The sequence below is a fragment of the Vidua chalybeata genome, chromosome 1 (assembly GCF_026979565.1).
Source record: "Vidua chalybeata isolate OUT-0048 chromosome 1, bVidCha1 merged haplotype, whole genome shotgun sequence".
NCBI classification, from domain to species: Eukaryota; Metazoa; Chordata; class Aves; order Passeriformes; family Viduidae; genus Vidua; species Vidua chalybeata.
This window is the reverse complement of record NC_071530.1, coordinates 47,417,589-47,430,034: the sequence shown is the minus strand read 5'-3', so window position 1 is coordinate 47,430,034 and position 12,446 is coordinate 47,417,589. Positions and strand designations below refer to the sequence as shown.

The 12,446-nt window shown below is 39.7% G+C and overlaps 1 protein-coding gene across 5 annotated transcripts in view; it reads left to right on the top strand.

Moving 5' to 3' along the window:
• The window catches only part of ELMO1 (engulfment and cell motility 1), a 302,773-nt gene that overhangs the window by 277,717 nt on the left and 12,610 nt on the right, over nt 1-12,446 (top strand). For all 5 annotated transcript variants that reach the window (XM_053942149.1, XM_053942139.1, XM_053942157.1 and 2 more), the window contains 2 exons: nt 1,638-1,750; nt 10,163-10,270. In XM_053942149.1, coding sequence (XP_053798124.1) covers nt 1,638-1,750; nt 10,163-10,270 — 221 coding nt within the window. The remainder of the gene's footprint in view (nt 1-1,637; nt 1,751-10,162; nt 10,271-12,446) is intronic.

The following is a 12,446-nucleotide window of genomic DNA, read 5'->3' as shown; positions in this document are numbered from 1 at the left end:
AAACTGATATTTACACCACTCTTGAATGTTTGAAATTAGTCCAGCTGGAGATTTAGTCAGCAGCCTGGACTGCTGAGTAATCCACACTTATGTTTTAACACTGTTATCCTCTGCCCCTGCTCTCAGGTTTTACCTGAGGAATAGGGAAGCTCACAAGCTCAGTAAAGGCAAGACATTTATTCAAGCACAAAATTATTTAAACCATAACATAAACATAAACCACTCAACATATTTATATCTTAGATTCCAATAGAAAACAACAGTGCTTGAAAATTCAAGTCCTAAAAGACTAATAACACATTTCCAAAAGATGGCCTGTTTCTATAGTTACAATGCTTCCTTGAGTTTTTGACCAGCTAGATTTTCATAGCTTGTAAATATGCAGTGGGTTATGCATCCAATCATTTTGTTGACACCTAGGGGAAAGAGGGCATTTTATTTTAAAGGCCTGATCTTTGTAGCAGAGGACTTGCAGTGATTTCAGTGGGGGTCTGGCAGATCAAAGGCATAGGATCCAAATGAATGTGGAAATCAGCAGAGAATGGGCTTCCTAAGTTTTTGAGAAGAGAAAATTTTTTTTGTTTTCTCTATGGGATACCACAGCTTAGCTTCCTTTTGATGATGATTGCTGGAACATACTGCCAGACAGAATGATTTCTGGTATTACCCAATTTGCACAGCAGTGCAAAATTATGGTTCTGACAAACTTCATATTTTGTAAATCCTCTACACATTCAGTTATTTCTTTTTAATCTTACTAGGCTTGCTGTCGAGTTGATGTTTAAACCTGTCTTTTATGTATTCTTAATGAATCTAAGTGAGGATATAACTGAAGAATTTAGACATCTGTGAATCCATGTGATGATGTATGAAATTAAACTTTAAATATTATGTGCATATGTTTTCTGCCTAGTTCTTGACATGTTGAACTCTTTTCAAAGTAAGATGGAGAAAATGGATTTTCTGAGGGATATGTGAGATTATTTCTAGATGTATTGTAGGTCTCTGCACTCCTGGGCAAAGGTGAAGTTGGATCTTTGGTTGTTCCCTAGTCATGAGTTAGTGTTCCACAAATTCTGATAATAATTAAGTAATCAAATTATATGAAATTAAGAGCAAGAATATGGCATTGATCATTATTAGTTTCACTCATTGGCATTGCTCCCTGCTTTTTACTATTGTTTCAAAATGTACTAGCCTTCTTGTGTTGCCCTAAACAATAGTGCTAGAGAAGTATACCAGCATAGGATCATGAAACAAAAGGTGACATACCCTAAAATAAGCTTCACAGGGCCCCTATGATGAAAGAGCATTATTTGCTGTGGAAAAATCTTGTTGATGCATTATAACAAGCGTTATTTTTAGAATGAATAAAGTAATATAAAAACAAGCAACTTGCCTGAGTCATGCACTGATGTTGTAGGAGGGAGATGTCTACAACAAAGATATCCTAACTCCCATTCTTTGCTAAAAGAAAAAGGGTTTTCTTTTCTGGGGCAGACTAGATTCTGACCTGGGCTTGTCTGTGACTGATGTCCTCTTCAAACGCCTTACGGAAACATCTTGTGAGACTCTGTTTCAGAGGAAGGAGGATGGTCTTTGACTGAATTTTACAAGTGCCTACTTTCTCTCCCAAGGGAACTAAAGGAGAAGATTCAGCCAGAGATCTTAGAACTGATCAAGCAGCAACGTCTCAATCGACTTGTGGAGGGCACCTGCTTTAGGAAACTCAACAGTCGACGTCGGCAAGGTACAGCTCAGACTCCCTAGTCTGGCTTTATATTGTCACTTTGGTCTGTAAATTGAACTGAAGAATACTGTTTTCATTGACAGGATTCTTGGTTGTTGTGCTGTCTTGACTGCTTTTACCAGGAGGCATCTGAGAGCATCTCCAAGTTACAAATTTTCAGGATTTTCTGTTTCCCTGAAACTGGTTGCAGCCTTATCACACAGATGATCTGGAACAAGTACAGCCTTTGCCAAAATCTTAAGCAGCAGTCTCACATTCTGAAATTAGTATTTTGATTTCTGCCTGAATGTCCAGACTTCTTGTTCATCTCAAAACAATGTCCTTGCAGGAATAGCACATGAAGCTTGAATTTTAATCTTCCAGACTTTGATCACCTTTATGTATGCAACAGGTTCATTCTGCACCCCTCCCTCTAATACTGCCCATCCTTTGGTTTAGTCTTACATTGCCATATAATTTTATTATGGTATTTAAACATGTTTTTTGAAAGCATTTATTTCAGTAATTTGTGTACCTTCATATGAATACTTAATTGATATGGGAAGATTATTTTCCCAATTCTATGAGTCATTGCTCATTCTATACAGTAAAACTCCCTATGGCTCTTTTCCCTCAGAGTTTCTTTCTCCAGATAATGTAATGGGGACATAGAGTAAATTCAGCAGATTAATTAGAAGTCATATCCAAAATTTCACTTTAAACCCCTCATTTTGTGAGGATTCATATTACTGTTTGTTTTCCTCTGTAAATACAGAACAAATTAGAAAGTTACAAAAGCTAAGAGTAAGAACTGACAAAGATCAATATTTGAGGCCTTCAGATGAATTAGGGAAAAGTGCATTCTTCACAGAGAGAAGTATCCCTGCAATGCCTCCTTTCTTAGAAACAAGGAGGCAATTTTCCTTAATGTGGGGAGGTTATTTGTAATCTCTCTGTCATGCATACAAACACCTATGAAGCTCACTGCACAGAAAGATGGTCAATATTCCACTCTGAATTTCTGTACAGACTAGATAGAGAGTCATGATACATGTCTTTCCTTCGTCAATGTACTCAGAAAGTGAAAGTAGGTAAAGTAATATGTAGTTTGTCTGGCTACCAGTAGTGAGGGTTGTTTATTTTATTCCTCTCACAGCCTAATCCAAATTACTCAAATTCAAGGGAAGGAGCAGGATTTGTAGCAAATATTCTTCTTTTGGCTGATCTCCAAGAGGAAGATAGGACTGTTTATTTTATCTTAAATTGTTGTTAGTTTATGATTTATAGGATCAAGAGCCTTAGGGAGTATAAATTCATTCAACTTATAAGAGTACGGTTGAAGCTAAAAAATAATTCTTTTTTTAAAAATCAATGTAATCTTCTCGTCCTCAGTTGAGAAGGTTGCTTCCTATCATGCGTTGGAGTGAATTCTATAGGACACGAGATTAATTGCTTTGATGTCATATTTATACAGGGCCAGAAATAATTCATGATTCTTTGGAAACAAATAAAACACGCAACCATGCCTCAAAGAACATTATCTTCACTGAAATAGATTGTTTTTCACAAATGGAAGCCCATTTAGGAGGTCATGTTTCCACATGCCCTTGGAGAATTGTGTATGCTTTATGATAGACTTCCTGTATTCCCTGAAACAGAAGGGTAAAATACCATTTGTGAGGGAGGTAGTAGACACAAAACCATTTACAGGATGATGATGCATGAGGCCACCAGGACTAAATCCAGTACGGCCGACCCTGTCCTGGGGTGCATGAGGCACAGCACTGGCAGCCGGGCAAGGGATGGGATTGTCTCGCTCTGCTCTGAGCTGGGGCAGCCTCACCTTGAGTCCTGTGTTTATTTTGGGGCACCACAATATAAAAAAAAGATATTAAGCTGTTAGAAAGCATCAAAGGAGGGCAACAAAGATGGTGAAGGGCCTTGAGGTGAAGTCATCTGGGGAGCAGCTGAGGTCACTTGGTCTGTTCAGCCTGGAGAAGAGGAGACTGAGGGGAGACCTCATTGCAGTCTGCAACTTCCTCAAGAGGGTAAGAGGAGGGGCAGACACTGATCTCTTCTCTGTGGTGCTCAGTGACAGGACTGAGGGAATGGCCTGAAGCTGGGTTCAGAGGAGGTTTAGGTTAGATATTAGAAAAAGGTTTTTCACGTGGAATGTGATCAGACACTGACTGGAACAGGCTGTCCAGGGAAGTAGTCACAGCTTCAAGAAGCATTTGGACAGTGCTCTCAGGCACATGGTTGTGATGTTTGGAGATGGTCCTGTGCAGGGCCAGGATTTGGACTCCATGATCCTTATGGATCTCTTCCAATAACTCTTCCAATAACTCATCATACTCTGTGATTCTATGACCTAACACAGTGCGATTTAATGAAGCATGCTTGGCTTGTAAGCCATTCAACTGGGATCCTTTTTTAGGTATGTACAGTGCCTGGCACAGTCCAAATAACAAATACTGTCAGATCACAGGGAGTGGAAGAAGCTCTCTTGGAATAACCATTTATCCTTCAGGGTCTCCTGTTCCCCAAAGCAGCACAAACTATAAAACCAGGGCTGTTGTGATATCAAGAATTAGAAGATGAAATAAAATTAACAGAGGATCCAAGGTTTAGCTAATGATACTAAATGTTATGACAGTCAATCTTTCAGATAATTCCTCTGAATGTCCTGATAAAAATAGTAAGAGGTCCCAGATTCTGAGTGTGTCTTCTGTTAGCATTGTCCCACATCCCCATCTCCTCTCTTGTAACCCATCTCCCTTTACAAGTGCCCCAGATACCTCAGGGGGTTCAGGAGTCCTTGTCACCTGCCTGGTGCTCCAACTGAATCCACTTATTATAGAGCATTACCAAGGCTCTAAAAGGGCCATGGTCCATCCAGGTTGACATGGAACTGAAAGAGAAATGAATAGTGCTCTGAGGCATTACAATTTGCCTGTTATGTGTCAATCTACTTGTAAGAGTAGCATTATCAGGTAGGAGTTATACTAACGCATGTATATCCTTTTTTTGCCTTTCCTATGATTCTTTTCTTTCCTTAACACAATCATGGAACAAATGTCATGAATCTGCAGATATTGTACAAGAAGAACCTGAACGTGCCCTACACAGAAGCTGAAAGCATTAAATTGCCTATTTAAAGACAATTAACAGGCCTTAGCCCATGATAAAGACTCCAGAGCAAATTTCTATTAAGACTGTTGTTTGAACATGTGGTAGGACACACATGGTTAGTCACGGTAAGTTGAAAAAATTGACTTACAAAAAAATTAGAAGGGAGTTTACAGCCTCCTATGGCCTTTTGAAAAGAGATTAAACACTTTCATATATACTTAGCATTGGAAAGCCTCCAATCCAACAGGTGATTCACTGAGGGGATACTGAAGATTAAGCCATGAGGTATCTATATTCAGATCTCAGCTTTTTGTGTTTCAGCACAGGATTATCATAGCAGGATCTCTCTGTAGCTGAAATTCAGAAATATCATTGTTGTCCCAGTAGGAACCTTAGCACTTCCAAAAAAATACATGGCCTTTCCCTTGCAAGGTTTTCATAGGACAACTGCATCAGTAACTCCTGGGTTTTTGTTGAGTATTTTAATCATTTGGAAATGAAACAGCAAAATCTAAGCTATCCTTCTGATCACTGTTCAACAGCAGATCACCATGCTTTGCTAATCCCCACTTTATTCCTGGGCCATGAACATCTGCTGAAAGATAGATCTCTTCAGCTTTCTCCTTCCTTAGATAATTCCTAAAAGAAAAGGAAGAAGAGTAAAGCAAAAACCTGCCAAGCACTCTACACTCCCAGTAGTTATTATTTCCAGTACAGTTAAGTAGCAGATAAAGGCATTTTATTGAGGATAATAGATACTTCTAATGCTGTCATCCAGTACATTTGTAGAATATGCTGCTGGGTGCACTCCTGAAAATAAATTCCCTTTTTACCTTTATAAAGATTGTAGAGAAATTGCATGTTATTGAAGTAGTTTTGCAGCCAACATGAGGTTTCTCAAACAGTAATTTTTGGAAGCAAGGGAAACCCTGGTGATACACACCATTAAATTAAAAACACAAGGCGCCATGAAAGTAACTGGAAACAGAAACCTTAACTTGAAACAAAAAATCAAGTGAATACAGGTTTTCCATGTCTTGCTAGGATAAGTAACTCACACCTTTGACTTTTTTCTGCTGAGCTCTTTTCTACTGTTACTTTATCCTAGTCTCCATAGTCCCACAAAAAACCTAATATTCTGTGAGCACGAGACTCGCGGAGACAAGCCACTTAACCAAATATGTCTCCAACAATGCCAGAGGTCAGTTATTTGCCAGTTATTGGGAGGGCTTCCTGGCTTGACCTAGGCAGTTAAGACAAGTTGGAGTGAAAATGTCAGTAACAATTTTAATAGAGAGAGAAAAAATAAAAAGAAAAAATATGCATGCCTACATGCACATATAGATATAAAATCTACACAAATGCATGTTTTCGCAGATATATTTAAAAGCAGGTTCCTCTTGCTAAATCTGTGAAGATGTTTTTATTTGAACAAAAAACTAGTAACCTTGAACGTATCTTGGGAAAAAATACATATTCTGAGACTTCTGTTCATGCATAGCTGAGCTATTTTCTCCCCAGATTCTAACAATAGAGCACTTCTGTACTAACCACAGCAGTCCTTTACCTGGAATAGTATTGTTAGAGGCATATGAGTCATTGGCCATTAATGCACTTGGAAACACACTGTGTGAATGGTCAGGCGCTCTGTAGCCCATCAGCAAAATGTTCTGTGCTCTGCTATTTGTTCACAATTTTGAATATTACTTTTGTAGCCAAATTGTAGGTGATTTTTTGGGTTTTTTTTAACCTCATAACCTCTATAATCTTCAGCAATATGCTGTGATATAGCTGGCTGCTTTAGGAAATATCTGAAAAATCAGAACAATTTCCTAGAAAACTTTTCAGATTAAAAACCAGAATGAATAATTCTGTTTCCCAAAGAAGAATTTCTAGCACCCTAATGTGATTACATCAGTGGTCAGTGAGCTGAAAGACATAAGGAGTTGCTGGGAAATGTAAATAATGTAGTGTCTGAAAATTTTGATGAAATATCAAGTCCACATCATCTCTGTGACTGCCCTCCCTGCAGCTTCTTGTTCTGAGTAGGAGGTAGGTGTAGTAACACTGGATACAAAACAGGCCACAGAGGGGACCTAGTCTCTGGGGAAAATTCTTATGCCTGGGCCTAAAACCAAAAGAAACCCCATTCCTTCCTGAACACACAGTTGCCCTGTTCCAGCTGGGCACATACATATGGATCTGCCAGATGTGGAGTGCTAACAGGGGACTAATAGGGAAGGTCTGTCTCAACTTTAAAGCCTTTTGTAACACTTCAGCTCTGCAGACTTTGGTTTGAGAGTTTTGGAGGGTTTGGATAGTAGTTTTTCTTCGTTTTATAAACACCACATTTGAGTCATAGTAGAAAAGAACTTTTTCTTCTGCTTTTTTAATTTTTTTTTTATTTATCAATTTAGAGCTCAAAGTAAGTGTTGGCTACTTCCCATGTGCTGTTCTACAATTCAGACTTCTTCACTCTTTTTCTCAGTGGAAGCAATTTCATATAATTTTTGTTTTGACTGCAGGATCATTCTATACATTACTTTTCCAATAGAGTTGTGTTCAGCACTTGCACTACAGTAAAATAGCTGCATCCAGTTTCAAACTGTTCCCCTCCAAGGTTCCCCTCCAATCTCATGTGAGTGGGATATTTTCTGATACAATATTTGTAGCATCATGTACAGCTGAAGCAAAAACTTGGATGGGTAAGGCTGAGGTGTCTGTAGAAACAAGGGTCCCTTTTCCTAGCAACATGCTATCACCCTCCTCAGCCTGGCTGGTGCAGTCATTTAGTGGCTGTAGTTGAGGAAACCTTGTTAGTTCCATTTGTAGCTTTCATTGAAGGGCTTTCCCCTTGACATTAAGGCTGTGGCAGAGCAGAGATATAGTGAGCCCTCAGGAGCGTTGTGCCTGACATGCTTCAAGCTACAGTCTCTGGCCATTAGTTTTTCATTAAACTTGGGTTATGGGGAATTGCTGAAAAAGCTCCTCAAAAATTCAGGGCTTAGGTTTCTTCCCATTAAGCCACCCCTTCCCAAAACAAAATAAGATATTTTCATGGAGGGGTGTTCCCCTTTTTTATTATTGAAGCATGGCATTGAAAGAGCCAAGGTTACAAAAATACTAGCCCCTAGGAGATAGAAGAGCCAAACCCTTGCTAACACCAGCCCCATGTGTGACAAATTGAAAGGAATCCACGGTAATTTTTTTTTTTTCAGTTAGAACATCTTTTTGCCCAGGTCACTGAGAAAGTAGTGAAACCATGTCCATTCTACTAAGAAAAAAAATTACTGTTTTAATTTTAGAGTTGAAAAGTTGTATTACTTTGTACAGCCCAATAAACAACGAGGTTGCATTTAAAGCTAGCTGTGAAAGCTTCCTGCTGCAGTTACTGGAGGCTTTTCTTTAGGCAGAGTGGTCAACCATCAGATTCAATGGGGTATATTCTTTAAGCGTCAGGCTTTGCTAAGGTTCTGGTAGAATTCTTGTAAAAGGTATGAATCTAGAAAATTTTCACATACATCCTTCTGAGATACACAAACTGCCTAGTAAGTTGCTTGTGTGTGTGCTCTTCAGATGAGAGTCTGTTTAATGAGGGCTCCTACTTGCTCTAGTTTCAATTCCCTGCAAAAGTTTTGCAGGTGGGGTCTTCTTCTCAGTCCTATACTGTGCCATACTGTATGTTCTGCTGCTTATAGTCCAGGGTTGCTTATATTTCAGCCACTCTTCTTGTATGCATCACAAGAGCATAATCTCAGGCTCTCTACCATCAATCTTTCAGTGCTGTGCATGCCTGTGAAGTTGATAGCCAAAACCTCTCCCATGGCCATTTTGAGCCTTTGCTAGAGAGGTTTGTAAGGTTTTTTGAAACCTTTCTGTACAAGGGGCCGCACACTCAGAAAGTAGTTAGAAGGGTGTAAGATTTTTCCGCCAAACCGTTTTATCCACTGGGACAATAAATTTAAAAGGGCATGTGAAAGTCCATTTTTATCATTCAATTGCCTGTGTTTTACTGCATTGTATTTTAAATGACTTGCCAGGGGCCTGGAGTGTCCTTCAGGACACAGCTGGGTCTATGAGGCCAGTGTTTTACTCAGAGAGCCAAGAAGCCCTTTCTCTGCTAACACCCCAGATGAGCTCACATATGCTGGTTCTACTGCTTCTCCAATGTTTTATCCAAAAGGAGGCTCCCAGCAACTGCAGCACCGCAGGGCTGTGTCAGTGCTAACATTTCCCTGAAATTGTCCCTCAGGCTGCTGCTTGGCACAGCAGCAGCACTGCCAGTACGAGAGAAGCACAGAGCCACAGAAGCCCTCTGCCCCCCTCCACTGGCATTTTAACATCCAGCCTTGCTCTGAGCTTTTGGAGATTTAGTTTGGATGTAACAAGATTGTGTTTTTGACAGCTTAACATTATGTGATCTATTTATTAAATGGAATGTGCTCTGACAAGGAAGGGTAACCTCTTTCTTGACATTTCAGAAAGGGAATTGGCAAGCACCATCCTTGCACACTAGGCAGTGTGGTGGACTGGCTCTGCAAAGGTGATGTTCTTCACAGGAGCAGATTTTAACAAATGTTGTTTGGGGGAATTATGTCCTGTGAAGCACAAGTTGTCAGGAGTTGTAAATGTACATCTCTTAGGAAGGACTAAAATGCAAACTGGGGTGTGAACTGCATGGTCACACATATATTTGTGACCATGCAAAGCACTGAGTTATCTGCAGGACAAGAGACTTAATGTCTGCTTTTTAAGTCCTTGCATGTTTATTAGGTCCAGTCTCTCCATAAATATGGGGGTGTTCTCCCATGTCTATAAAAAAAGACATGAGTCATAATTTTCATAAAGTATGGGATATTTCAAATTTATCAGTTTTTGGGTGTCCCACACAAGACAGCTGGTAGGGCTTGATTTTCACAAAGTGGGTGCTAAAAATGAATCTTTTATGGGTAAATTAAAGTTATCCACGCAAAGTAGTTACTTTGCCAGTCTTCTGGCCATGAGGGTATATAATATCTGGAAAAACTAAGTCAATTCTTTCTCTGTAGTATTTTTTTTTTTTGAGCCAGTGACTATGTCAATACCAAAACCCCTGTAGATTAATGCCAGCTTCATTTAATTAAGTAAAATTACTGAGCAAAGTCCCTACCTTTCTTATATATATACCCTACACATTTCTTCTTCTGAAAGAAAAGACAGCCTTTCCCTGTAGCACCTTGCTTGAGTAAGCTTTCTCCTCTGCTGTTAGTAAGGCTGATGAATACATGTCAGTGACCTTGTTTAATGTGTTTATTTCAACAGACAAATTTTGGTATTGTCGACTTTCACCTAATCACAAGGTCTTGCACTACGGAGACTTGGAAGAAAGTCCACAGGGAGAAGTCCCTCATGATTCCTTGCAAGATAAGTGTAAGTCATGCACAAAGATTGTGACTTCTGCTTCTTTTATGCTAGTTCTTCTTTATAACCTGTAGTAGGTTTCTCTTAACATGGGACATTATGCACAGCTCTCTTTATGAAGTTAAAGAGCAGGGGACATTTCCTCCTGCACTCAAACACCACTCTTCTGGGTTTGGCAAGTATGTGTGGGGACTGTGTTAAGCTTTTCAATGAGTTTATAATTTCATTCAGCTTGGAAAGATCATGTCTTTCCTAGAGAGGAACACAGTTTATTTTCATTGCTCATCTAACTGCGGATGTCAAATAAAAATACTTGGGCATATTCAGAAGCACTGCCTGTCCATGGAAACAGGCAGTCTAGTGACTGGAGGAGGATAAGTGCAGAGGTCTTTTTAGTTATTGTAAGGAGTGGGCTTAAATGTGACAGGTCACTGTGAAGAGCATTGAGAGGACCTCACTGTTTCTGTGTAGCCAAATGGGAGAAGACACGTCTCTGTGCCAGATCCTATCAGGGGATTTATTGGGATTTTTCTTATGGTTAAAAGTAATTTTGGAGCTCTTCAGAACCATCACACTCTAGTGATTTCTCCTTTGTTCTTCAACACAAGTTGTAGGGGTTTAACCTGTAATCCAGAGAAGCTTTTTTATGATAGTGGAAATAAGGACTATAGTTCTGTCACTGGGAGGTGACTTCAAGAAATCCAGCATTGAATAAGGAATAATTTATTTTTGTTCTTTTCTGAAAATCCTTGGCATTATCAAATTAGACCCGCTTATACAGGTATTTCATCTGGTAGTTCCATTTCTTTCATGGAATGGCAGAAAGACTAATTTTTCAGAAGTTTGAAATTTTTCCAGCCTGAAAATTGGGGAATGATGTGAAATTTCCTCCCCTAACCTGTCTCCAGGCAGCTCCTTTTAAAATGTCCAAGTGCTCCCAGATGCAGTCTGAGAGGGAAAGAAGAAAAGCCTGTGTGATGCTGGAGCCCTGACAGTTTGCAGTCACATTCTCTTGTTTTCCTTGCCTTACAGATTGCCTCAAGGATGTTCCACAGTCTTACTGCAGTCTTGGCAGAATGTAGGACAGGGCCTCACATTGCTGCATTGGCACAGAAAGAGACTGTTTTTGTGGACAAGGCAGAGAAATAGCCATAGAATGTTATAGTGTCAGAGTGACAGAAGAATGAAAGTCACACTTGATCTGCAGGCACAGTTACAAGAGCAGCAGTTCCCAGATTTGTTTGCTTGGAGCATGCTTCCACGCACAAACCCCTGACCCTGACTGTGAGCATCATCTGGCACTTGCATTTTCTGTGCACTCTTGAACCTACTCAGGAATGTCAGGGCTCCTGCTTTAGAAACCATTGGGCCAGACCATTCATAAATATTCTGGTTTTCTCTGGACAGATTATTGATTTTTGAATTCTTAAAGTTTGAATATGATGCTCAACTTCTCAGCATTTGGAGCCAGATACGTAGATAAAGAGAATAGGTGGGTAAGAAAATGGAACCAAGAGAAGCAGCATCAAGCATTTTGTATTCTCCTTGCCTGAGAATAATAAGTCTGAATAATTAGTCTCATTCCCTAAAAATAAATGTGTGGGTTTTTAACCTTTTAACTTCTGTGAGTGTCACCCCTCTCTTCAGGCTGGCAGAGTTAACAAGCCATGCAGACTCCAGCTGGGACAGAAAACAGCTGCCCTCCTTCTCAAGGCTTTATCCATTGTGAGCACATAACATCTGTGCTTACGCCCTCCAGCATCTTGTAGTCAACTTCTGATACCTCCTGAAGTCTTTGATTATATTTTTCTAAAGCAAGGCATAAGCCAAATTCCAGATAAATAAAGATTAGGATGTCACATCAGTCTGTGATCTCCCATAGTAACTGTATTCCAGATCACACAGATCAAGCGTATGAAACCTGGAGAAAAGCCTTCTTGGTTGAGAGCTCTGACCTCAGAAAACCTTATCTTATGCAAACAGAGAAATTCTTTTCCTGGGCTTCTTCAAAAAATGGCAGGAACTCTTTTCTTGGGAAGACCTTTCTACCATAGTTGCAGTCAAATAGCTCCTTAATTTCCCAGTTTATTCTAGCTCACTCTCTCCTCTCAAAAACAGTATCTCTTCTTCTTCAAAGCGGGACTGTCAGAGGCATAAAAAGTCAGCAGACCCACAGCATAAAATT